This window comes from Vicugna pacos, chromosome 6 (genome assembly GCF_048564905.1).
Source record: "Vicugna pacos chromosome 6, VicPac4, whole genome shotgun sequence".
NCBI lineage: Eukaryota > Metazoa > Chordata > Mammalia > Artiodactyla > Camelidae > Vicugna > Vicugna pacos.
In genome coordinates this window covers 93981973-94009196 of record NC_132992.1, presented here as the reverse complement: position 1 = coordinate 94009196, position 27224 = coordinate 93981973, and the positions used below count along the sequence as shown (strand labels likewise).

Genomic DNA, 27224 nt, shown 5'->3' with positions numbered 1-27224 from the left:
ACCAAAACTGGGCCCAGTGGGTCTTCCTCCCCAAAATTTGTAAACCCAATCTAACCACGAGAAAAACATCAAATACAAATTGAGAATTCTACAAAACTCTGACCAGCACTTCTTAAAACTGTCAAGGTCATCAAAAATAAGGAAAATCTAAGAAACTGTCACAGATCAGGAAAAATGGCAGCTAAAAGCCATGTGACGTGGTGTCCTGGATGGGGTCCTGGACAGAACAAGGACATCAGAGGAAAACTAGTAAAATCCAAATAAAATGTGGAGTCTGGTTAATAATTATTTGCCAGTGCTGGTTTCTACTTGTCACAAATATCGCACAGCAGCACAGGATATTAATGTTAGGGGCAGCTGAGTGCAGGTGTGCAGGAGCTCTACACTATCTCTGCAACCTCCATGTAAACCTGTAACTATTCTAAAATAAAAAATTTATTTTTCAAAATCAACAAAGAAATCAAAAAGATACTTGTATAACTTTGATAAAAACAAAACCAAAAATATATTAAGAATGGACATCAGCCAAGCATTTTACTTTCTGAGCACTTTCATATGTGTATTGTTTCATAAGAACAAAAAAAGTCTGTAAGTAGTTTGGTCAGCTATCACTGTAATTCCTTTTCACAATGGAGCAGACAGACAGCTGAAGGGATTTAAGCTCACGTTTCCCAGAGCAGGAACAGAATCCAGCTCTCTCCACCCTGCTCAGATGCACCTCTGACTCGTGACCATGCTGCTGCGCACACGTACACGCACACACAGCCTGTGCTTCTGACAGCTCACTAACAAGAAAGCAGAATAACGCCCAAATGGACTGTCTGGGGTTGCAGGCAATGGAACTCCCACAACACTCAAATACAGGAAGAGTTTGGCATTTCTGCCACAATAAAAATAGGCCAACCTAACAGTGAGGCAAGAATAGAAACACTGAATACAATGAGTATTTTATAAGACCAAAAAATTAAAGCAGAACTAGTTAGATTCTAAAGACACTCTTCAAAGATTACTCTAGATAATACAGACTGAGTTTTTGTCAAGATTATTAATTTTCATGTAATGATCTTGTTTCTATCTCCACCACCTGATCATTTCATATGTTTATACTCCCTTTGGACCACAGACAATGAGATTACACACACACACAAAATCAAACATCCTACTAATTAGCAAGGAATACAATTTTCAATAACTTGACAAATTTTACCACAAACTTCCCCTTCTCTCAAAAATTTTTAACAAAAGCCAGAGAAGGAAAGAGCATCGTCATCTTGGTCACTTTGCCTCCCCTGGTTTTATTATGTGAGATTCTGCCATGAGGGAGTAAAAAACTCACAGTAAAGAAAGTTAAAAATCAAACAAATAAACAAGCCACGCACTCAAAAGGGAATGTGTGGAATCTGATTAGTGGTAGCGGTGGTGGTGGTTGCCCAACATAGAGAATATACTAAGAAAAAAAAAATCACTCAATTTTACCCTTTAAAATGGCAAATTTTATGTTACATGAACTTCTGTTAGAGCAGGCAGACAGCTAGATATGAGCAGAGAAAGGGGTACACAAACCAAACGGCAGGAACTGGGCAGAAAGGAGGGGCACAGGCCAAATGCAGGGAAGCATACATCACGTGAGCAGCAGGGGTCCCTGGGCAGCAAAGGAAAAGCACGAACCTCTGGGCTGATAAGGGATCACGCTTTTTGGGGTGACAAGTGGCCTGGAGAAGAACAAAGAAAGGTGAGAAAAGGCAGGAATCTCCAGTGTCCGAATGTGACCTTTTGCTCATTATGCCCTCATTTCAATAAAATTAGCCTTGCGGATCAGAAGTAGCCATTAAGCACAGACGCCGTGACACTTCTGCTCCAGACTAAGTAAGGACAAAAATCCCTCCTCCCTTTGGGAAGGGGGAGTTGGGATGATAATCAGGGAATACGACCCCCAAACCCTTCCCTCCTCAATGAATATTCCGCCCATTCATTTTTACACCCTATGTAGCTAACTTGCCAAAGAAACTCAGGGCAGCCGCTCCCCTGAGCCTGCCCGCTCTCCCCTTGAGAGTATACAATCCACCCTTTAATCAATCCTCACTTTACTTTTTTTAACCACCATGTCTTGTCTCTGAATTCTTTCTGGGATGGGACAAGAACCTGGAAGACTGGTTGTATCTATCGGCAACACTTATACATCAATTTTTTAAAAAAGAAATGTTGTGGGGGGGAAGCATCAGGCCTCCAAGCACAGAGTGAGTAATGACCAAGAAAGAAATGTGAGTTATTCTGACATTCCTGGATGTGAAATGAAGTTCCTATAAACAGCGAAGAGCAGCACAGGAAAACGATAAGATGGAGGGAGAGCACAGAGGTCTTTACCTTGCAAAGACTGGTAGCAGAAAATCACATTTGAGATGTTTTTCCAAGAGCTACCTGAGCTGATCCAGTGGGAAACCCTGGCAGCTGCCCAGGCCACAGCCCATCCATCTCTGCTCAGACAAGCTCTGATGAGCACTAGGCATGGGGGTGGAGGGGGTCCTGAAGCGGAGGGAGGGGCAAGGAGAAGCAGACAGGGAGCCTCACTTAGTCTAGAAAACCCAAGCTGTATTCAGAGAAATAAATATTTGGTCTGAAAGTTGGTACCCCTGACCCTGAATTCACATGTTGAAACCTAGCCCCTAAGGTGATGGTACCTGGAGGTGGGGCTTTTGGGAGGTGCTTGAGGGTGGACCCTTGTGAATGGGATTAGTGCTCTTATAAAAGAAACCCCAGGGAGCTCCATAGCCCCTTCCACCAGTGAGGACACAGCAGGGAGACACCACCTATGAAACCACAGCAGGCCCTCACCAGACACTGAATCTGCTGGCACCAAGACCCTGGACTTCCCAGTCTCCAGAACTGTGAGAAATACATTCCTGCTGTTTATAAGTCACCTAGTTTATAGCATTTTGTTACAGCAGTCTGAACGAACTAAGACATCCAGTATCTTGGAACTCAAGATTAGTGTGTTGTGGGTTAAATGATACAGGTGTTAAACTTTAAAAATTAAATTCCACTCCTGGGTATGTATGTATGTACATATGTATTTATACAAAATGTCCATGGAGACAGAATACTTTCTGTTAGTATTAGTAGTTGCCAAAGGCTGGAGGGGAGGATGGGGAATGACTGCTAATGGATACAGGGTTTCTTTTGGGGGTGATGAAAATGTTCTGAATCAGATGGTTGCACAACCCTGTAAATCTTCTCATACATGAATCATATTGCAATAAAATATAACCAGAAATTTTAAAATTAAATGATACAGATCAAACAAAAATAAAACACAAAACCCCTTTAGCTTTGTTAAGGAGTCAAAGAAAGCTTCATTTCTCAATCTTTTTATCCTATGCTCCCCTTTTGATAAACAACAAAAAAACTCAAACCCTTTTCAATATATTTAGAAATTTCCAAATACACATTATCTACTGCAAAGTAATACAAAGCAAAGTAACCAAAAGTAATATTAGAAGTAAAATGTACATACTCTTTGGTTCTGAAATTTCAGAACAAAAATTATACACTGTAGAATCAAAGGGGAGATTACAACTTACTTAAAAAGAGGTGACACGAAACAAAAATTCTTGAATTTCCAGGGATGGTTGGTTTTTGTTTTGGTGGGGACAAGAGAAGGCAAGCAGAGAGGAGGCATGTCACCCCCCAGCTCATATAACAAAGTTAAGGTTCATATTTGAGCAAAATTCAAAAAGCTCTCCTGAAGGGTCTCAATATTTTTCAAACCATGATCTCTTTGGATAAAAGCACAAATGTCACACCGCTACATCGTCTGTATTACAACAGTGAGCGAGTTTGTTTTCTAGATGTAACACCATACATTTACAACACATCTCTTCTGTCCAGCTGTCCGTGGCCTACCTTCTCCCCCTTAAGAAGCACTCTATTCTCCTCGAGGAGAACATGCTGTGTCAGGAACCTCCCGACCAGAAACACCATCTCAGGGCCATGAGCTGACAGAGGCGGCTGGGAGACCCGATGCCAGAGCCTGTCACAGTTACAGAGTGGAAATTTTATTGACTCATCACTTACTACTAGATCCAGGGTATCTCCTCTGATCTAATCTTCATCTAATCTGATCTAACCTTGTCTAATCCTTTTATCTCCTCTTCTAAACTTCAATCACAAGAATAAACTGAATGAATCAATTCTGCTGGCCTAAAAATCAGAAAAATCTATAAAGTGAAATATTTTAAAAATAAAGACTCCATAGTTACAGTATCTATTCTGAATTTGTTTCCATCCCAAAACTGTATAAACCACTGGATAAAACAAAAGCCTGAACCTGCCTCTTGAGTGAGTCTATGGTAGACACTTTGCAGAATTAGAGAAATGAAGGCAATCGCTTGGGTCCTTTTCCCCACAGCCCTGCTCAGGAAGTTGACTGAGTGTGGATCTGTTTTAAAATCGGTCACCTCTACGTACAGAGATCCTCTGACTCTGCAATAACCTACCCACTCCACCTGTGGGAAGAATTTTGCAAGAGGGTCCTGATCCCCACCAGCTGGTGAAGTGCCTACCCTGCCCCTGGGCAGGGCTCCAGGCCAGGGCCAGGGAGTGGACTGAGGTCATTCAATTGGCAGTGGGACTGCAGGTCCATCCCTTTGGATGCAAGTTGAAAGCATGAGAAACTACAGGGAAGGGTACTACATGAAAATATAGGTGAATATGCTTTTTCCTAAAACAAGGATGAGCAAGCCCAAATGAGCAGATGTCTCCATTACAAGTCCTTAGCTGAGCAAGAAGAAAGGAAAAACAGCTTTGTGGGACAGTGTGACTAAGAGTATATAACAGGGTGCTATGGGCGACTGGGACAAAAGAGTACATACATGGAGAGTATTTCTGTGGTTTAAAAAAACGCATTTTACTTCAAAATGAAAAATGTCAGCGGACTAACGTAATACCATAAGACTAAATTTATCTATTTAAGTGCTAATCAGTAATATGTATATGGAATAATTTTCTTTCCTAACTAAGGAAAAGCAAATAAAACATTTTAAAAAATCAATTCTCTTTGGAGAGAAGAAATGCGGAAAGAGACAACTCACTTACACTTTTACATCTTTCTGTATCATGAGTTTTCTGAAAAGAGTATACATTTGTAATGATTTAAAAACAGAGAAGACAACAGATAGCAGGAATCATTCAAAAAAACTGATAAAGTGGACTTCAAAATTTTAAACTACTGATTATTAAAAGGCACAGCCAAAAAAAAAATTTAAGCCCCAGATTGGGAAAAAATATTCCCAACATATGACAAAAGACATGAACTCAAATACATAAAGAACTCCTACAATCAATAATAAAGAGACAATGCAATTTTTTAAGTGGGCAGAAGACTTAACAGACACTTCAGAAGAGGCCAATAAGCACATAAGCTCTCCTCACCATTAGCCATCAGGGAAATGCTCACTGAACCCACAACAAGAGGCCCCTACACAGCAGCAACAACGATGCAGACAGACAACACCGGAAGCTGGAGAGGGTATGAGCAACTGAACACTGGTAGCAGTGCAGAACGCACAGCCACGTTGGAAAACTGGCAGTGTCTTTAACAGTCAATCCTACAACTACCCTACGGGCGATTCCACTCCTAGGTGTTTACGCAGAAGAAATGAAAATGTACGTCCACACAGCCTGGTCCAAGAATGAGCGCCCCCCTGCCCCAGATGTGCATAAGGAGAATGGCTAGACGGTGGTGGAGTCACACAACAACACTACTCAAGAATAGAAAGGAACAAACCACTGACACACACTGTTTGCATGTGCTGAATTTTAAATGGTTATGCTGAGTTAAAGAAGCTGGATGCAAAAAAAAAATTTTATATTTATATTTATATATATATATTTTTATAAATATATATAAAATCTCATTTGTATGAAATTCTACAACAGACAGAAAGAAGTAACCCATAGTTATAGAAATCAGTATTGCTGGTGGGGAGAGTACATGCCACCTCTGGGAGCTAAGAGAGCCCCCAGCTGACAGCCAGCCAGCAAGAAAACCAGGACATCAATCCTAAAACCAAAAGAACTGAATTCTGCCACAACCACACAAGCTTGCAAGAGTACCCAGAGCTCTGGAAGAGAACTACAGCCCAACACACAACTGCAGCCTCCAGCCCTGAGCAGAGGACCCAGCCAGGCCATGCCTGCATCCCTCACCCACGGAAACTGTGAAGTAACAACTGGTATTGTTTTAAGCCACTAGATTTGCAGTAATTTATTATACAGTAAATAGAAAACTAACATAAACGTCACACAAAAAAAAAGCTTTGGAACTTAATGATACTTTAGCAAAAAAAAATAGAAATTATGGATGAATCCTGAGGACATTATGCTAAGTGAAATAAGCCAGCCACAAAAAGACAAATGCTGTATGATTCCAGTTACACGAGGTATCTACAGAAGTTAAATTCATAGAAACAGTGACAGAGGGTACAGCTCAAGTGGTAGAGCGCATGTTTAGCATGCACAAGGTCCTGGGTTCATTTCCCAGTACCTCCTCCAAACATAAATAAATAAACCCAACCCCCCCAATAAATAAATAAATTCACAGAAAACAGGAAACAGAATGGGGCTTGCCAGGGGCCAAGGGGAGGGTGGGAACTGAAGAGTTATTTAACAGGTACAGTGTTTTAGTTTTGGAAGATGAAAAACTTCTAGAGATCTATTGCACAACAATGTAAATATATTTGAAACTACTGAATTGTACATTTAAAAATGGTTAAGATGGTAAATTTGGGGCTTTTTAACCACAATTTAAAAAGAATAGAAATTAACATATTTCCCCTGTTTGGTCAAAATACAAATCATTTTTTTTTAATTTATGTGGGGAGAGGGAGGTAATCACATCATTTATTTATTCATTAAATGGAGGCACTGGGGATTGAACCCAGGACCTCATGCTTGCCAAGCATGCGCTCTACCCCTGAGCTATACCCTCCCCCAATAATACAAATCATGTTTAAATGGACAGAATAAGTGAATTTAAAACACACCACCTACTCATCCTAAGAACAAAGAATCAACTTTCCCCATGTAGCCTATGCCAGCCTCTGTGAAGAACACAAATGCCACAACACCAATGTGGTGACTGAGACACTACAGACTGGAACAACCCCAAGGAGCGACCATGACCGTCCTGCAGCACGCGGGCTTTTGAGATAGAAGAGTCTGGCAAGGGTCTCAGGTGAAGGCAGCTGGAGAACCGAGCTTGGCATTAACGTGACTCATGACAGCAAGGCGGTTCAAAGCTAGAAACATGCAAGCAAAAAGACGAGTGAGAAGCCTGACTCCACAGCCATGTCCTTCTGGTACAGAGCTTGCCCTCCTAATTCTCAATTTCCTCAGCAGTAGAATGGTGGTGATTACCGCACCAATTTTATCCGGTACAGTGCTAAATTCACCATTATAATTCATTTTTGATGTAAGAGTATATTAACCAGGAGGCTACAGGGCAGAATGACACAAGGATGACGTGGGAGAAAAAATGCAGGTCATCTCTGAATTAGCCCTCCTGCCTTAGAAGGTAATATTTTCAAGAAAAGCTTAAAAGGTCACTAATGACCTGCCAGAAGCCAAATTCAACAGATTTTTCTGTCCCAATCTTCCTCCAGCTCTCAGCCAATTTGATTCTGCCCTCCTCCTATTCCTTGTGTCCCAGGGCACTCCTCCTACCCTGAGGGCCACTCCCCAAGCCTCCACCAAAGTGTCAGAAGCTCTCTTGGAGAGGTCATTATGAACAAGGCCACTGGCTTTCCACACAGGCTGAGGTTTCTCAAATCTTTATCTCCAGCCCAAGTCTTTGTCTTGAGCTCCAGGCCTGAATCTCCAACTGCCCACTAATCCACTTGACCACCACACAAGCATTTTGGACTTAATCTAACCAAACCCAAGCTCACCATCTTCTCTCATTTCCCCATCTTGGTGGGTGTCACCTGCCAGTGAGTCACCCAAGTTAGAGACAAGGAAGCAATTCCAGATGCATTCCTTCAGTAAACATTGAAGTGCTTATTATGTGCCAAGCACTGACACTGAACACAACAGACAGAAAATCTCTGCCCTGCCCTTGCGGAGACCCTGAATGCAACTACATAAGAAAGTAATTAAGTAATGCAGTATTGCAGGTAGTGAGAAGTGCTAAGGAGCGCCAGGGGCAGCAAGGACACACTGATACCCAGGAAAGCAGGCTCAGGATCTACCTGGGTGTACCTGAATGAGGGCACGAGTAGGAAGAGGGGAAAGATGGGGTAGGGGTGCTCACAGGACACGGGCAAAAACTTTAGCAGAGGAGTGACAGGATCCAACTTAACACTGCAGTAGTTGGCGCAGATTTTGAACGCTGCCTACAGCCTCCGCCTGCAGCCCCACCTTCCCCCAGTCTATTCAGTCCCAAGTCAGGGCCACACTAACCCTTCCATCCCTCTCCAATTCACCTGTTCCTCTGGCAACTGCCCTGACTCAGCTCTCAGTCCTCACTTGGGGTTAATGGCTTCCTAACCAGTCTCTCTCAGCTCAAAGCACCTGCCACACTAGGCATCTATGCTCTTCCTAAGATGCCACCTCACTTCTTAGAATCCTCCTGTCCCCTTTCCTACCTTTAGGGTGAAAGCAAACCCCCGGACACGCTGTACGAAGCCTTTCCACGTCTCCCCTTCCCAACTCCACAGCACCACCTCACGGCTTCTGTCCTCTAGAACCACCACTCCCAGTCCCACCCCAAGTCTTCAAGTCTCACAGCCTGAATAATCTCCTCAGAGCACTCAGCACAGTATTTAACCTGACCAGCGGTCCTTGAGGAAAGTGACTACCCGGCATCCACAGCACCTGCCATTCAGCTGGTTCTCAGCAGACATTTAAGACCTTGCTTTCCTGTTCTAAACAGGCTAATCATTTTTATTCCATGCCCTGAAATTAACACTTCAAGCTTTCCTGTACTTCTGCTTAGGATGTTACTGATCACTTCTTTGTTATACAAAGTTCTAGTTTCTTATCATATTCCATTGTTTTCAGGTTATACAAATCCTATGTTTTATTCAACTTTTGACTTTTCTGTTTCTAGTTTTCTTTTCATACAATTATGTTTTAAGACAGTTTATAACCCCATACGGAAAGCTACACTGACATTTGCTTTTCAACATTATGAAACATATTTAAGAAGGTCTAACTTTTTTAAAAGAATATATGATTTAAGGTAACTGCAGGTGAGTTTTTACTTACCATAAAGTATTTAGGATACTGTGTGCCCCTCCCCAGCAGCACATTCTTGCTCCTTGCTGGCAATAATCACTGTACTGATTTCCATCCACGTCTTTCTTCCTTTATTACACTGTCTACAGTATTTTTAGAAGACACTGCCAAGCGAGGTGAAGGAGCCAGGCTGCAGTGAGGTTACCACCCTAGGCTGTCCACACCCCTCAGTAACACCACAGGGCTGCCAAGCTCCACTGCAACATGAGGTTGCATTCTTTGATGACTTGGAGAAACTGGCTCTTAAGAGACCTTACCCTCCCACATATAATCCCACACAATCTGAGATTTTTAATATTTAGTATCATTATACTCTTAGATATACTTAGGAAACAGAACAATGAATCAAATTTCCCACCTTAGCTAAGGCTTGCTGCCAGTCCCTAAAATAAATACATCCAGAACTGTAATAAGATTATGAGATTTAAGGAGGTTGCTCCAATTTCTAACAGGTTTTTCACTCAGTTATTACAATATATTCTGAGCTAAGGATTCTGATCAATGGCTTAGTCATGCTGTACAAAAAAGCCTTGAAATTTAATGCAAAGAATCAGAGAAACCAACTGCTCTTTCATATAGCAGTTTAAGTGGTGTGTCAGAAATTTTGTTATTCTCACACTTTTTTTAAAAAATTTTTTTTCAAGTCCTCCTTATTAAACGCTCGTGTTAAACTCTAAATATGCTGTTTAAATAACGAAACAGTACAAGGCAGCAACAATACAAAAACTGTAACACAAAATTACCTAGATCTACAAACCTTAAATTATAAAACCATCCAATCCACCAGGCATTAATTTAACTTCTTTAATGCTTTATTTTAATTCTGGGGGGAAAGAGGTGCACCAAATTTGACAACCGAGTGAGTATTCCAGAACGGGGATGCTGCAAGTTCAGCGAGAGCACCTCCGGCCTCGGTGAACACTGTCGAGGAGACAGGGTTCCGCGTCTGGCTATGAAAAGAAAGGGGCCGTGGAGCAGGCGAGTCGAGCCGGCCTCCCACCCGCCTAGCCGCCGGTCGCCCGCGAGCATGACAGGCGCGTCCGCCCAGGGCGGTGCCGCCGGAGAGGGCGGGGGCCGGAAGGAGGAGGGAGGATTCGGACAAAGCGAGCCGGGCCGGCCGCCCCCTCCCCGCGCGACGCGCTCCCGGGGGCGGCCACGTCCCCCGGCGGGCGGCTCCGGGGCCACAGCTGTTTCCGGGAGCGGCCGCCCCCGCCCGCAGCAGGGCCGGGCCGGGGGTGCGGGGCGGCGGTGAGATGGGGACGCGAAGGGGGCCCGAGCCTGGAGCGGACTGGATGGGGAGGGCGCCAGGGACGGAAGGAACAGACCTGGCTAAGGCCCGAGGACCGCGTCCCTGGAAGGGGCCCTGCGGGGCTCGGGAGGGACCCGGGGGCGGGAAGGGGACGCGGGTGAGGCCGGAGGACCCGGGCCCGCCGCGGACTCACCGTGCTGCTCCCGCGGGGCCGCGCGCTCGCGCTGTCAGCACCGGAGGCCGCGGGCGCGTGCGCGGAGCAGGACCACCGGGGCCGCCGCTTCGGCCGCCTCAGGCGCGGCGCCGCAGTCACGAGCGAGGAGCGCCGGCGCGGCCGCCCTGCAGCATCCTCGGTCGCCCGCGCGCGCTGTCCCCCGCGGCTCCTCCTAGCAGCCGCCGCCCCGCGCCCTGCCGGCTCCGGCTCCGGCTCTGCCGCTCCCGCCGCCGAAAATGGCGTCTCTGCGTCCCTCCCCCGACTCGGCGCTCCCGCCCCACAATGCCGCGCGCTGCCGTGACGTCACCCGGCCCCACCGCCGGGGGCGGGGCGGCCCGGGACAGCCAGGAGCCCGGGAACGCTGCCCCACGGAGCCTTCGCGCGCTGGGCGAGCTGCGGACGGCCGAGCTGGCCTCCCAGACGGGGACGTGGCCCCGTGCCGGCCGCCGCGGGCCATGCTGGGGGCGGGGCGAGGCCCCTCTGCGGGCGGCCGCGGCGACCACCGAGCGCCTGGCGGCTGCCCTTCCCTGCAAGCAGGGCCACAAAGTGGCCTGAGGGTCAGCACCGCGTCCCCGGCCCGGGTCGCGGCCGTCTCCTGCTCTCACATCAGGAATAATGTCTACAGTGTGCAAACCCTGTCTTCACGTGTTTTATGTGCTCGTTTAGATCTTTCCAGAAACCGCGAGGGGGCTTTCACCAGCCCCTCCAAAGGAAAGGATCCGGAGGGACTAGGCTAAGCCGGGAGGCCTCTCCTTTCTCCAGGAGGAATCTGCAGGCTTTGGTCCAGGCCTTGGTCCGCGAACGTCCTCGCTCCTGGACATTGGCTCGCCAAGAATCAGAGCTAAGGGGACCTTCCGAGCCCTCCCCCCAGCCACAAAGACCTCACAGGAGCTGCGCCCCAGACTCATGGGAGGGATGGGGATGCGTAACCCCTTCTGCCTGCCAAGAGCAGAGATGCCACCCCCGCTGTCGCACCCCACCACCGGCAGCCATCACCAGTGCAGGCCCCTGGCTGCAGTGCCACGACCTCCAGCCCCAGCCTGAAGGGCAGTCCTTCCAGGTCAGAGAGCGCTGCTGGGCCTCACCCTGCCGCATCGCCAGCTCTGCAGGCCTGACTCAGCAGCCAGCCCGGAGGATGCATGCTGATTCAGTGGGCCAGGCTCAGCTTTCTTTGCCTGCCACCAGCTTGCAAGAACAAGCCCCTCATCCCACCTTCCCCCCAGATGCCTGCAGATGTTCCAAGTGGCGTTATGAACCGGGAGGGGTTCCGGTGCCAGCCCCCACCCCCACTTGCCTTCTAACTGCTGTGCTTTTCAGATGTTATCACTCCAGCACCAGCAGCCCTTTTAACCCTTCAATTACTGTCAACAGGAAGAAAATGCTCCTAGATTTTCACAGAGGTCCAGTTACTTTGCGTTCATTTATAAAACCAAACGAGCTAAAAGTGAGGGAGCTCCTGCGGTGACACAGCAGTCACTGGGCCCAGAGGGAGACTATTTATCAGATTCAAGCAACCCTCTACACTCCCTTAGTGATTCAGCCCCAGTGCAACTTGGACATCAACCACCTTGGGGCTGGGCACCTGGGCGCAGCAGGGCAGCTGTAACCAAAATGTGCTGGAGAGCGGAGTGGGCTGAGTGAGGCTCCCTTCTCTGTCCTTGACTCGGCTCAGTGACTGTTCCTTCCACTCACCCATCACACAAGCAAGTGTGAAACCTCAGTTGCTTATGCTCCCCCGACGGGCGGTCAAGATTCTACTACTTTAATAGTGCTGTCGTCCATCCCCTCTGCACCCCCACTCTGCTACTCTGCTCAGACCCTATTATTTCGTTCTTTTATTCTCTCAACAAATAGTTGTGGAGCTGCCGCGGTCACCACGATAGGAGCAGGGATTTGTAGGCAAAAAGGATAGACAGGACCCCAGATCTCTCTCTCGTGCAGCTAGCCAGGGGATTAGAGTAAGATGACGCGACCCGCAGACGCAGGCAAGTGAGCTGAGCCGGAAACAATAGGAGGGAGCCAACAGCGCAAAGCCCGGGGAGGAGGGGGGCTGTGGGGGCGGTGTCTGGGGAGGGGCGGCTGGCGGGGGGCGGGGGCACTCCAGGCAAAAGGCCGAAGTCCTCAGGCAGGAATGAATCTGAAGTGTTGAGGAGAGGAGAGAAAAGGCCATCAGTCACCCGCTGCATCCACGGACCCTCCAGAATCTGACCCAGCCCCTTCCCTCCTGGACGCTCTCAGGGCGGTGCCCGTCCTCGCCAGGGTCTCCCACTGAGGCCAACAAGCGTCTGTTCTCTCTGAGAAGTCCTGAGCTCCCTTGGTCTCTTCAGTCCTCTGATTCCCACAGTAACTCCCGAGAGAAGCATGGCCATTCCCGTTTGACAGATGTTGCTGCTGAGGCTCTACAAGGTCTCAGGTTTGCTCTCTGCTTCCCGGAAAGAGATTAACTCAGCTTTAGGAAACCCTCAGTCTCCCAGTGCAGGCACTAGCAGAGCCAGGAGTTGATGCCTTTGTGGTGCAGAAGCCTCAGCATGGCTACTTAGGGGCAGCAAATCCATTATCTGTCCTTCCCCACAAACCTAGAGGACAGGGCCCCAGGTGGCAAACGTGTGTTCGCACAGGACCCGGTGCCCTCGAGGGTCCCGTTGGCCAATAGCCTGCTGGGCCAGCCAGGGGCCTGGAGGGGCCTGAGGGGCAGCACCTTGGGTCCTTTGGCCAGGGCTGGTCCTGCACCCCACCCCATAGGGCAGGACTAGAGGTTCCTCCAGCAGACATGAGAAAAGCGAGCCTCCTTCTTTGCTCCCTTCTCAGTGCTCCTCTGTTCTGGAAAGGCAGCCTGCGCAGCGTGACCCACATCCTCCTTCTCTCTGCCTGCCTCTGTCTCTCCATCTGCCTGCTTTTCCCAAATGTAGGTACTGTGTACTCTCCTCTGCCCTCATCCATGTCTGTCACCTTCCCACCTCCAATCCTTTCTCTCCCCTGCCCCAAAGCCTAAAAGATCACCAGACAGCCTCTAGATGGAAACAGGCTGGGGCCAGGGTGCAGATTTGAAGGCAGCCCACAAGGCCCGCGTGCAGCTGTGGCTGAGGTCCCTGGTCAAGGAGGAATGGAAACACCACAGGCCATGCCGACCTCCTGCAGTTTCCAGGCACCTGGGCATCGGAGATAAGCCAGAAGCTTGGTCCATGTTCATTCCACTCCCAGTGTTTGTTAAGAACCCCTAGTGTCAGGTGGAGGCTGGGCCAGAGGACAAGGAGCCTCAGCACTGGTGAGCCGACAACATGTGGAGCTGAGACAGGAGGCTGGGTCAGGTGCTGAGGAGGATCCTCAGGGACCAGGGGACTCCATGGAAGAGAGACTTTGACGTGGCAGATGGGTAGGATCCAGCGGATGATGGTCCAAGAGGAGGAAATGCAGGAAGAAAAAGCTCAGTGCCCAACAAGACACACAGTCATCTGTCTCAGATGGAGGATGGGGCTGGGGCCGGACTTTATCACAGTTTTAAAGCAGTCAACTTTTTATTACAAACGTCTGTGGATGTCTGTGTCCAGGGGCAGCCCTTTGCGGGGGACTGAGATACTGGGATTTCCCTTTGATCCTGAGGGGTCTGCTGTCCACCGAGTGGGCAGCCCTGGTCCATGAGTGCCTTAAGACGGAGGGAGGGAGGGAGGGCCAGAGGAGGAATGGGAGGAGGCCTCCCCCTGGGGCCGGGAAGAGATGCTTTGGTGGGCGTCCTCGGCTCGGAAGGGGCGACCTGTTCCGGTCCGCCGGGCCAGACAGGGGTCCGCGCACCCGCAGAGGGACAGGGACAGGGGAGGGTAAACACAAGCCCTGTGGCCAGGACCCCCAACTCCCCGCCGGCCCCCTCTGCGCGCCCCCCACCTCGTCCCGTGACCGGCCGCAGCCCAGGCTCGCACCCCTCCGCAGCCCATCTCCACCCCGTCTCCACCCAACCCAATCCCCTAGCCTGGGCATCTAGCCCAGGCTGCGCACCGCCCCGGAGTCTGGGACCTAGGAGCCTGTGCACCGCCCCCCACCCCGACCCCCGCCCGCCCATCCAGTGCACCACCCTCCAGCCGCCCCTACGCCAGTCTAGGCCCCGCCCCCACTCTGGGCCCCGCCCCCCAGTTTGGGTACCGCCCCCCAGTCTGGGATGGAGGAGCCAGGGCACCATCAGGTCCGCGACAGGCTTGGGAACGAGTGGCCAGGGCACCCGCCAGGAGGGGTAGCCCAGCATCCAGACCGGAGCGGGAACGACTCGGCCTCCTGCCTTGCTCTCCGCGGCAGGTCACACCCTCTTTGGTGTCTAGCTTCAATTTTGAAAATGGTATTTATCAGATTTCCAGGTTCTTTTCCTTTAACGAGCTCGAGCTCCTGGCATTAAGCTCCAGGAACTGCTTTCTCTGACAAAAGGGAAAAAAGCGCAGCACTTGGTGGTGGGAGGAGTGGGCAAGAAGGGAGCGGGTGGCTGGACGGAGAAGCCCAGCCCGCCTCCCTAAGCCTCTCTCCCCCATCTTTCTCTGATGAAGAGGAATTGAAGCCTGGGTCCTGCGGGGGGAAGTCTGACTCCCGCAAGAGTGCCAGGGCCCCCAGCATTCCTGAATGCTGAGTGCAGTGCATTGTTTTTAGGGCAAACTCACACAACATAAAATACACACATCTTAAGGAGACCATTTAATGGGTTCTGATAAATGCTCAAATCTGCATAACTGAAAAGCCCCATCAGCACACAGAATGTTCCCATCACCCCACGAAATTCCATGTGTCCCTTTGTCAGAGCAGACGGACAGACATGAAAAGGAAGGCATCGGCCACGTGGCAAGAAACTGCACATCTTGAGATGACAAGGGGGCCTAGGGGCCAACAAAACCAGGAAAAACAAGCCCAAACCTCTCCCTCCTCAATGAATATTCCGCCCAGTCATTTTCACACCCCATATAACCAGCTTGCCAAAGGAGCTCTGGGCAGCTGCTCACCTGAGCCTGCCTGCCCTCCCTCCTGATCACAAGCAACCCTAAAGCCACTGCTGTTTCCTTTTGTTTTTTTCTTTTTTTAATTGAAGTATAGTCAATTTACAATGTGTCCATTTCTGGTGTACAGCATGATGTTTCACTCACACAAATACATACACGTATTCCTTTTCATATTCTTTTTCATTATAGGTTACTACAAGATACTGAATTTAGCCCCCTGTGTTATACAGTAGGACCTTATTGTTTATCTGTTTTACATATACTAGTTAATATTTGCAAATCTCAAACGTCCAGTTTATCCCTTCCCACCCCTTTCCCTGGGTTGCTGTCAGGCTACCCCATTTCCCTCGTCCCCAAGGCCACATGTGGATTCAAGGCCTGCACTGATCACTCGTGTTCTCTCGCCTCCCTGCCCCATCCACCTGTCTCCACGTTTTATGGCCCAGCACACACTGGCCTCCTCCAGGCAGCCCTCCCTGTCCTTCCCTCTCCCAGGGCCTCTGCTACTTCAGCTCTGCACTCAGAGGTAGGTCGCCAGGCCCTTCCAGAGAGAGATTCTCTTGAATCTCCCCATAAGGCTCTGCTTGTGCAGAATTCGAAAGGCCCAGACTTCCACACATTTTGGCTGCCCCCACTCTTTTCACCTGTGATCCCAGGGTAGGTGGACTTGCTCAAGGACACAAATATGGGGGCTCCTCAGATGGGCAGATGGGTAGCTTATTCCACTTTTCAGACAAAAGTAGCCACGTAGGTGCCAGGTCTGTCCCAGACAAGGTACAGTGTCCCCCACCCCTCCGCCCATGAACAGACAGTTTGGGGCCTTTAACCTCTGGAGGCCTGACAGCGGCTGACTTGAAGCTCCCAGATGCTCCTCCAGACTCAGCCTCCTCCCTACTCTCTCCACGGTGACCAGCCTCATCCAGTAAGACCAGACCATCTCCCCACTGTTAAGAGTGTTCTGGGAGCACAGACCCCACCTTAATCGCTCTGGTCTCTCCTGCCCTACTCCTTCTCACACACCCCAGGCCTAACTCAGATTCTTCAACATAGTGATTCTCAGTCAATGGGCATGAACGAATGAACGAACAAATGGACATATGGACAAGGGAGCAATCAACACCCCAGGTACTAGATTTCTCATATCGCAGATAGGACTCCCTAGTCTGCCTCACCCCTCCCCAGCTCTGCTGGGCCCCCCCATCAGGCAGGGGGCTGTGTCCTGTGGCTTTCCTGCCTCTGCCTCCTTCCAGGGTGTGATCCAGCTTCACCCTGGCTCCCTTCGTAGGAGCAGAAATGGCTGCAACAGTTCCAGATATCACGTCTTTGCACCTCACTGTTGCACCTCACTGTCCAGAAGGAAAGAGACTCTCACCTCCCACCCATCAATAATGCCCTGGGCTTCGCTGGGATTCCACCTCCCAGGTCATCATACACCCAGTCCCTACCGGGACCCCACCCCTGGCCACTGCTGGGCTTAGCCGATGGGGGCCTATCCTGGGAACAAGTTGCTGCAGGATAGGGGCTGGGGTGGAGGCTGAGGGCAGCCAGACCTCTCTACAGGAGGCCCTCTGAGCTCACAAAGTCCTGTTTCCCCTGGGGGCGGAGGGATGGGTACCTCCAAGCAGACCATCTGCACACACCTGTTCTGTCTCACCCAGTCAGGCTTGTTAAAGCCTTGGGTCCCCATGTTCCACCCTGTGAACTGGCTTTCCTCTTTCCTCCCCCAGAACTGGTTGCCAGACCTGCCTGTCTATGTATGGAGTGCCATGTAGGCACTAGTCAGGCTGGATTTTTCTCTCTGAGTGGATTTCTTGGTCTCCACGTGATCTCGTGGCTTCACAATCATATTTGGGAGAAAAAGGTCAATTATCTCCAGCCACCAGAATCACCTGCATTTTGGCCCAGCTGAGACCACATGACTTGAGAAACACCCAGGAGAAAGAGGGGTGGGGAGTGAGGCCGGCTGAAGGTGGGCTTAGAGGGTCACTGCAGGCGTGGCACACTCCCACGCCCCAGGACACCCACTGCGCTGGCCGCCTGTGCAGAGGGAAAGGCCAGGCCTGAGGAACACTGCGGGCAGGGCAGATCCAGGCTGCCCTTGTGCAGGGAGGGTCTCAGCCCTGCCAGTGTTCAGTGCCCTGGGACGGGCTTCTGATTGTATCAGGCCCTGCTCAGCTCTGCAGGATGGGGTGGGGAGGGGGCAATGGGCTATAAAGGAAAACAGCCAGCCTTCAGAAGATCTTGGCTGGGCTGAGCTGGACCATCATGCTGCCCCCTTGGCCTCTACCCTGGCCCAGCACCAGTGATCACTGTCTGCACCAAAACTCAGTAACCACAGACGACCCTCTGGACACTTATTACCCACGAGCACCAGCCAAGGCAGGGAGCACGATTCCACTTTACAGATGGCGAAGTGGAGGCTGGGGAGGGGACACGGGCTGCAAGCTGTAGTCCTTGGACCACATCGAGTGCCCACTTCGCTGCTGCAGTAAGGAAGACAAGACTTAACCCACCTGCCGCCTCTGGAGATGAGATTCAGGAAGAGGCTTTGAGCAAGGCCTCTGGAAACGTTCATCTGTGGATTCATTCCAGGAGCTGCTGAGCCATCAGACATACATCCTGTTCCCCTTTTCCAGGGCTGCACCTCGACCCAACCTCATCCAAAACACCATGAGTCTCTCCCGCCGTTCTCCGCACTAAGCCTCAAGACTGTCAGAGTAGTGTTCCCGTGGCCGCTGGAACAAGTGACCACAAACTGGGGGGCTTACAACAATACAAATATATTCTCTGGAGGCCAGAAGTTAGTTCCCTCCGGAAGCTGAGGGAGAACCTATCACAGGCCTCTCTCTGGCTTCTGGTGTTTCCTGAGGTCCCTAGCTTGAAGACACAGCCCACCAACCCCTACCTTCGTCTGCATGTGGCCTTTCCTCTTTTGTGTCTGTGTCTCAAATCTCCCTCTCCTTTCTAAGGACACTTGTCGTGGGATTTAAGGCCCACCTAACACCCAGGATGATCCCATCCGACATCCTTAACTTAACTTCCTCTGCCAAGTCCCTGTTTCCAAATATGGTCAGGATCCCAGATATGAAGGATTAGGGCAGGGACATCTTTGGGGGCCACCAAGACCATTGGTCTCTTCACAGAACCAGGAAACTAACATGAGCCACAGTCTTATTTAAGATTGTCCCCAGAAGCCACAGTAAAAAAGATGAAAAGAAGCAGATGAAATTAACTTTGATTTTATATATATATATATATATATACACACACATAAATTGTTTTTCCAGCAAATTTTATCAGAAATTATTTTTTAATTGTGGTAAAATATACATAACATAAAATTTACCATTTTAACCACGTTAAATGTACAGTTCAGGGACATTAACACATTCACACTGTTGTACAACCATCACAGAAATTCTTCATCCCAAACTGAAATTCTATACCCATCAGGCAACCTCCCCTCCTCCAGCCCATGGCAACCACCATTCTACCTCCTGTCTCTATGAGTTCGACTACTCTGGGTACCTCCTGGAACTGGAATCGCACAGAATGCGTCCTCTTGTATCTGGCTTATTTCAGTTTATGCAATGTCCTCGAAGGTTGTCCATTTACAGCATGTCAGAATTTTCTTTCTTTTTAAGACTCTTAATATATCTCACTGAATCCAACACAACTAAGTATTACTTCAGCATGTAATCTACATAACAATTATGCGGTGGTTGCATTCCTTTCCTTGTACTAAGTCTTCGGAATCTGGGGTGCAGCTCTGTAAGCACAGATCAGTTCAGACCGGCCACAGCTCAGGTGCTCGCCAGCATGCGGCCATGGCTGCAGTACGGACAATGGAGTGCTTTCCCATCAGATGTCCTGGGAAAAACCCAGTGGCCGTGCCTGGCTCAGAAACATCTTCTGGATCCTCTCCGCACTCAGTCAGGTACTGACTCAGCTGGATGGCCCACCTGTCCACCTGGGGACACAGCCTCTTGCATCCCCTCCTCAATTCTCAGCTCTGTCCCGCCCCACCTGCTGCCCAGGTCACACTCACACATTCTGAGTTAGCCATGTGTGGCCTCTGGGACCCAAGAAGGAAGAACATGCCACATGGCAACTCCTAGCCCAGAGCCAACTGAACTTTCTGTGATGATGGAAATGTTCCACACCTGTGATGTCCAATACACAGCCACAAGCCACGTGTGGCTGCTGAGCATTTGACAGGGGTTAGTGCAACCGATGGACTGAGGGTTTTTTAAATTGAAATCTAGTTGATTTACAATGTAGTGTTATTTTCTGATGTACAGCATAGTGATTCAATTATACATATATATTCTTTTTCATTATAGGTTATTATTGAATTATTGAATATAGTTCCCAAACTGAGTTTTTCATGTCACTTTACTGAAATGTAAATAGCCACACATGGCTAGTGGCTCCGGAACTGGACAGGCCACTTCTCACCCCGGCCACGCCCTGGTTGGAGCCACCTGAGTCCTGCCAGTGGTCTAGATGGGGCTGCCCCCCTGCCCTGGCCCCCTGGCAGAGTGATCAGGCGGTGGGCTCCCTGGCTCAGCGCCCTCAGGGGCTCCCAGCACACCCAGGGGAAAAGCCAGGTCTGTGTGGTGGCCTGCGGGGCCCTGGCCCGTCTCCTCCCAGCCTCCTCCTCCCTGGCTCCCGCTGCCCCAGCACCCTGGCGGTCCCGCTGCTCTCGCCTGGCAGGCACACCGCAGCCCCGGGGCCTTAGTCACTTGCCCAGACCGGGATCAGGCGCCCGCGCCATCTGCTCCTTCCCAAACTCCCTAGCCCGCTTGCTATTTTCCCACAGCACTGAGCATCTAGTAACCTTCTGCATACTCACTTCTTTATTGCATACGCTGTCTGCCCCCTCTAGGATTTCTGCCTGTTTTGGTCACTGACGCCCCCAGCACCGCAGCAGCAGCCGAGAGCCGCCCGCCCACCTCGGTGCATTTGCTTGACTGAACAGAACACCTGCAAACGGGCTGCGCGGCAGCGGTCCTCCCTGCCGGCGTCTGATAGGCCAGGGGGCGGGCCCACGAGCCGGCGGGCCCAATCAGGACAGAGCCTGATTCCAACCCGCCCCTGGATGGACGGGCCTGCGCTGGCCCGGCCCCGCGCTCCGAGAAGCCCCAGATTCGGGGCTCTTTGAGGATGCCAGGAATCTGCCCAAATAAAGCTCTTAGGCCAGTGCCTGGCAGGTAATAACACTTGCTGCTCCTCCTCCTCCTTCGGTGAAGCAGACCACGGGCTTCAGCTGCACTAATTTAGCACATCTCTGCGCTAGGAAGCTTGGGGAGCACTGCGTGGGGTTGGGGGCTGGGGCGCGACGTCAAGGACAAAGGCTGTGTCCGCTGGCCTGGGCAGGGATGTCCCCTGGTGACCTCTGGGCCTTGTGTCTCCAGGACCAGATGTTCAGATTCTGGAGTCTGTAGCCAGATGCAGCAAAACCCTGGCTGATGGGAGGTCCCGCTTTCTATGCAGAAGGCCCCCGGCCACCGTGGGGGAGCTGGGTCTGTGCAGGTGGCCCCGCCAGGTGTCCTGCCACGACCCTGCCAGAGTGGACGCCCACAGGGCCAGGGCTGTTCTTGACACCTGACCACTGTGCCCAGGCTTGGGGAGGCACCAAGGACACACTAGGATGCTCCTTTCATTTTAAAATAAAAATCTTGTTTGCGCGCTGGTTTTACCAGCAGATGGGCCAAACTTTCACAAGCCGGACCCCACAGCTGTTTGCTCCTCCGTCCAGCAGTGGCTAACGGACCCCGTGTGTGTGTGTGTGCCACTGCAGAGATCAACAAGCAGCTCTTCTCGAGGGGCTCTCTGCCACCCTGCACCCTGCTGGGGATGTCTGGACGGCAAACAGAAGTCTTAGGGTGTGAGTGTGCTGAGGTAGCGGGAAGAGAGGTGGGCCTAGGTGAATCTAGAACCCCAAGATACCTGGATGAAAACCACCTTGTGACACCTACCAGCCTCGCCCATCCATCTCAGCCCCTCCTCCAGCACAGCTCTTCCTGTACTTTTCCACCAGGTCCTGAGGACTGACTCAGGACAAAGCAAAGACAATCATCACTGCGAATCAATAGTCAAGTAGCTCCAAATGCAGCCTGAGCATTTTTGGAAGATTGATCAATTGATTCTCGATGGCATGAGAAGAAAGAAATGACTTTCCTGGAAGATCAGTGAGGTGAGCAGAATGTCTGAGCAGGGGCACTGCCCAGCAAGAAGGGTGGCCACCCCCACCACGTGGACACACAGCACAGGGGCACAAGATGGGCAGGGCGGCCCATGAGGGCTGTCCATGTGCTGCTCCACTCCCAGTGCCCAGAGCAGGGCCTGGCATGCAGTAGGTGCTCCAGGGCATTTGTTGAATGAACGAACGAATAAGCAACAGCCCCAGAAGGAACGCCATCTCGCCCTTTGCCGTGAGGGCTCACCGTTCTCGGTCTGAAGTGCGTGTGAGGAACAGAGGGCTTAGTTGCCACAGCTGAGAGGGGGACCCAGTTTCTCTGCAAACCCGTCTTCGCTACAACATGAATGAGCCTTGAGGACATCACACCAAGGGAAATAAGCCAATCACAAAAGATACTGTATGAGGTCCGAGAGCAGTCAGATTCACAGACAGGAGACTGGTGGGTGCCAGGGGCTGGGGAGGGGGAACGGGGAGTTGGTGTTTAATGGAGACAGAGTTTCAGATGATAAAGTTCTACAGACGGATGGATTGTGGTGATGTGATGTACTTTATGCCACTGAACTGTTCACTTAAAAATGGTAAATTTAATGTTATGTGTATTTTACCACACACACACTTAGTCTTCATCCTAGTTGGCCTCTGAGCCTCATGGCATCTCTGAGGTGAGGCTCATCCACTCTGAAAGGAGGGTGCCCTGCACAGGCTTCAGGCTTCCTAAGTAGGATGTCACGGAGATGGGCCTTCCGGCAAGAGGTGGCCGGCCGTCCAGCTGTCCACCAGCACCCCCGGCTGACCCAGCTCGCCAAGGCTCAGGTTCAAGGGTGCTTCCAGGGAAGGTGAGCGAGTGACAGGCCAGCTCCAGGACTGGCCTGTAAACCCTCTGCTGCTCCTGCAGGCTGAGGGCAATGTCCTGAACAAAGGCGAGGGCCGGGTCCTCCTGGAGTGCTCCAAGTTCCTTAGGCCACGAGTTGTGGGCCTCTTTTTGGAGGATGGTGCTCCAGAAGGCCAGAGATCCTGGGACGTTTCCCTGGGGAGCCAAGCCTTCTAGCATGAGCAAGTCTGCCAGCTGACCAGGGGTAAGGGCGCTGCAGGCTGCACCTGAGGCCTGGAGAGGTCAGGATGGGGACGGGGTACGGGAGGCGCCTTCTGTAGCGAGCAGACGGAAGATGCGGGGGGCAGTGCCCTGAGAAGGACCCGCATGTTGTCTGCACACCCCAACCTGAAGCTCCTGCTGTGAAACGTGGCTCTCAGTTTTATGGTACTGCTTCCTTTCTTTGTGATACTAGCAAGAAAATACTTTAATTAACCAGCACTTAGAAGGAATTGCTGTACATTTGAAGGAGACGCTTCTGCAGTTGAAAGAATATAATTAAAATCTACGACTAACCTGGAATACAAACATGAAAATCAGATCAGTTGACTCCATAAAATAGTCTGGTGGGTTCTTCATCGTGTGACTCATTTTTTCTCTTACCTTGAATCCTGCTCATCTGTAAGCCCTGCAGGGGCAGCAACAGGAAATCCTCAGTCTCGCAGCCCGGTGCCTGGCACAGACAGGCACTCAGTATTTGTCGGATGAATGAATGTGGATTACGATCTGTTCCCACTTACCCGCCCGCCAGCTTCAGGTGCGTGCGGGCAGCGTACAGCTGGAACAGCAGGTGGCCCGGGGCCGGGGCCCACAAGATGCATTGGGCTTCTCCAGCTGTACGGGATGAGACAGTGCACTCAGTACCACGAGGCTGACACCTGGGGAAGAGAGGGAGGAGCTTGAGCACAGATTCAGACGGCATGGAAGGTGCTAAGAGCAATTACTTTGAAATAAAATAATACAGGCCTGATGGAGTCGGAGAGGGAATCTAACAGAACTGAAGTTGAAGTCTCCCGGATGGGTTTGGCCGAGCGGCTCAGAGGAGGAAAACGTGCTGATGATGCCAAAATCCCAGCTCCCGCTGGCTTCCCAGTCAGGTGGGCTTTCTGGGCAAGAAGGCCCAGGCTCTCCTTTGGGAAAACTGATTCCCCATAAAGGAAGGCTGCTCCTTCGCTGTCTACTACTTCCTGTTTCACTTTTCTGACCAGAGACATTGTTAAATTTTTAACTTGAAAAATGATAATAGAATTTGGATATTTGTTTTATTTTTGTTTTTAGAAGCTGAAAAAGAAAACAATGCTAGTCGGGAAAAAACACACACACACACAACACTTCATCAGTTTCCCAGGAGTTCCGTAACCTCCCCATTAATCAGAAGTGTAAAGAAGTCTTTGCAAATGTGCAGAACCAGAGGGCTGCTGTGCGGGGGCCTCTGTGGCTGTCTACCCTCCTCCGGTGCAGAAGCATGGCCAGCCACCACCCAGAGCAGAGGAAGGGGCCCAGAGGGCTGGCCAGGAGAAGGGCTGGTGGGACCTGTGCCCTCGGAGGGACGAAGGGCCAGGACACATGAAGCTGGGCGGCACCCAGAGCACGAGGCTTCTCTGTAGCACCTGCTGCCATGTTTTGTCTAAGGAGCTGCTGTGAGGTTGCCAGGCTAGTGAGGGTGGGCGTGGGCTCACTCGGGAGGGGTAACCCCTGAAGACCCCGGCCTCCCTGCCTGCAGGAACACTCACCTGGCAGAGGCCCTGGGTGCACGCCAACTGCTTGACAGCTTCGGGCCTTCGAAGAGCCCACAGGCATTTCCTGCTCAGACTCCGGCTGCCATGCCAGGGCACTGCTTCCACTCTCCCAGGGACTGGCCTCAGTCCACTCTCCCCAGGGAGACCTTTAGATGACTGGGAGCCGGCCCCTCCGGATGTTACACATCACTGTAATCCCAGTATCCATGGGGGCCTGTTGAAAGCCGGAAACCATTCCCAACACGCCACATGGAGCGCACCCAGGGCCTCTGCCAGGTGAGTGTTACTACCAACAGGGAGGCTGGGGCCTGGAGATGGGCTCAGGCAGACCACCCTGCTCGGAAATTCCCGGGCAATCGTGTTCTGAGGCCGCTTCACTGGACCTCCCAGAGGCAGACCTTCATATTATTATGAAAGATGTTTCGGTCAGGTGCACTGTCAGTGACCTGAGCTGGATGGGCCAAGTCCTCGCACTTCTCCTGGCCATACTGGTTCCTTTTTTTTGGGGGGGGGTGAATATGAGCAATTAAAAAACCAACACCTACAAACAGCACACAACACACAGAAGGGGGAAGAGACTCAACTTTATTTTACCTTTTAATTCAGAAACAGAAGCATTAAATTTCATCAGACATGCTTTTTAGGAAAAGCATATGTATAAAATACATCACTGACATCATCTTTATTCTGTAATTTTTTTAAAGTCTACAAAAATACTTTATCTGAATGACTGTGATAGAATCATCTTAAAACAACCTAATTTTTTGACTAAGCATACAAATTTAGGATCAAAATAACCTTAGCTTAAATTTATTTGCATTTGTTCTGATCTGAAGTAACATTTACCATAGTCATTTAATGGTAAATGTTTAAGAATTCAAGAAAGAGGAAAACAGCATTGTTGTATCTTCCTTAATTTACTCAGCATTTAAGAACCTAGCAACTCACTAACACCATGAGCTGAGTAACCATTTTGACATTGAATTGTTACAAAAAGATGACACACGGTTACCGTGTTTCAACTACACTAAGTCTTGAGTTGCTAAAACTCTCCCGCCAGGCCTCAGTGTCTGACTACCATGGAACCAACGCCGAGCCGAGAGTCTGAGGAGAAGCTCTCTGACTCCGGACACGGGCCTTGGGGGTGCCCTCCACTGTGGCCTCTGCCGCCCGCCCGCCCCAGGGCGCCGAGACACCTGCCACTCCCACCGCACCTCCCAGCCCAGGACGCTGCCACTGCCGGGCGCTGCTCCTTCTGACCATTTTCAAGGGAAACTTTCCTTTCACAGTTTTTACTTTACAAAGTCTAAGGAGCACTTGTGCTTCCTTTGTCTGAACACAGAACACGTCTGCCTTCCATCTCGGAGTCGCTCTTCCCTGAAACTGTGACAGCAGCACCTCTGGGCCTTAGACGTGAGGGGCCTTGGGGTGGGGTAAGAGCCTCGAGTCTCTGCTCGGCGCTGCGTTACCTCAGTCACACTGCGGACCCCACGCCCACCCACTGAACAGGGACCTGCCCCAGGCCCAGCCCGTGGTCCGAAGGCCGTCCCTGCCGGACACCGGGGACACACTGTTCCCCAGCTGTAGACCTTTCCTGAATGCAGAGGCCCCGGTGGTCTGTGTCTGGAGCTCTCCGGCTTCCACCAGTTACCTGCCCCCAACCCTGATCAGCACTCACTTAATTAAGTTTCTGTTCCTTGAAACCTCAAGAGGCTTGCTTCTAGGAGCCCTGCGGATCTTGAGGTAAATTATGAAACGCGCAGGAAAGAGCTACAGCGGGTAACAGTTCTGTACGTGGTTAATACCGGTAGTGGGTCACTGAGCCACCAGCTAAAGGGCAGAATCCACTTGCTCAATGATTCCGTAAATAAGCTATCTGGAGCAGCCGGCTAACAGCTCGGGGACAACAAGACCTTAACATCTCAGAGGGCGACTCAGGACACCTGTGTCTGCGTGGTTGTTCAGCAGTCCCACCGGTTACAAACACACACCCCCTTTCCATAGTCTCCCTCTGCCTCCACAGAGTTGGGAACACGTAACTCAATGTATCTTTAACAGTTTGCAATTGGTTACTATGGAAAGTCACCCTCGAAATCTCCAAGAATAGAGGTGCAAAAATAATTAGAAACGACACTGCTGGAAGTTGTCAGAAGAACTTTAAATGACATGGAAGCCACTCAATGAAATTGGTGGGACAGGAGAAGGAATCAAAAGCTAGAAAGCACTTCACGCCTCCGGGCTGGCTCACAAGGACCCCAGCGCCCTGCCCGGTCCCGACCCTGCTGGTTATCACTTTCCCCTGGTTTCTTGGCAGATGCACACAGTGTCACATGGGCTGGTGACAGGCTGTGTTCAGCAGAGGCAGTGGCATTATTTCTGTGAAGCCTCGTGTTCCACGCTGCGTGCTGCACGTGCCCCGCTCCCTGGGGCCCTCTGCCCCGACCTGGGTTAGCAGGCCGCAGGGCTGACTGCCCCAGCGCAGCGCTCCCCGGGAACTATGGCGTTCGGCGACGTTCGGCACACGGGCTTTCCTCTCCAGACTCTCCCCCACTCATCCTCGTGGACCTTAACAGCCCGGGGTCGGGGTGGGGAACGACGCGCTCCCTGTCTCTGGAACGCTGTCTTGGAAACCATCCTCAGTGGCAGCAATTTATAAGCCACAGAAGAAACAGTCTTAACGACTGT

General features: G+C 50.9%; 2 protein-coding genes and 1 non-coding gene across 17 annotated transcripts in view; 1 reads left to right on the top strand and 2 right to left on the bottom strand.

Moving 5' to 3' along the window:
• KLC1 (kinesin light chain 1) overlaps window positions 1–11039 on the bottom strand; it is a 51777-nt gene extending 40738 nt beyond the window's left edge. For 8 of the 15 annotated variants that reach the window (XM_072963802.1, XM_072963806.1, XM_072963808.1 and 5 more), the window contains exon 1: window positions 10734–11038. The gene's annotated coding sequence lies outside the window, so the exon portion shown is untranslated. Of the gene's footprint in view, window positions 1–10733 lie in introns of all 15 variants that reach the window. The other 7 variants (XM_072963800.1, XM_072963804.1, XM_072963801.1 and 4 more) reach the window with 2 other exon arrangements.
• On the bottom strand, window positions 6914–6986 carry TRNAA-GGC (transfer RNA alanine (anticodon GGC)). The gene has a single exon. It is a non-coding gene; the product is annotated as a tRNA-Ala (tRNA).
• On the top strand, window positions 10078–12748 carry LOC140697018 (uncharacterized). The gene is made up of 2 exons (XM_072963818.1): window positions 10078–10539; window positions 11421–12748. The coding sequence occupies exons 1-2, from the start codon at window positions 10244–10246 to the stop codon at window positions 12217–12219; spliced, it is 1095 nt and encodes a 364-aa protein (XP_072819919.1). The 5' UTR covers window positions 10078–10243; the 3' UTR covers window positions 12220–12748.
• The last annotated feature ends 14476 nt before the right edge of the window (window positions 12749–27224 follow it).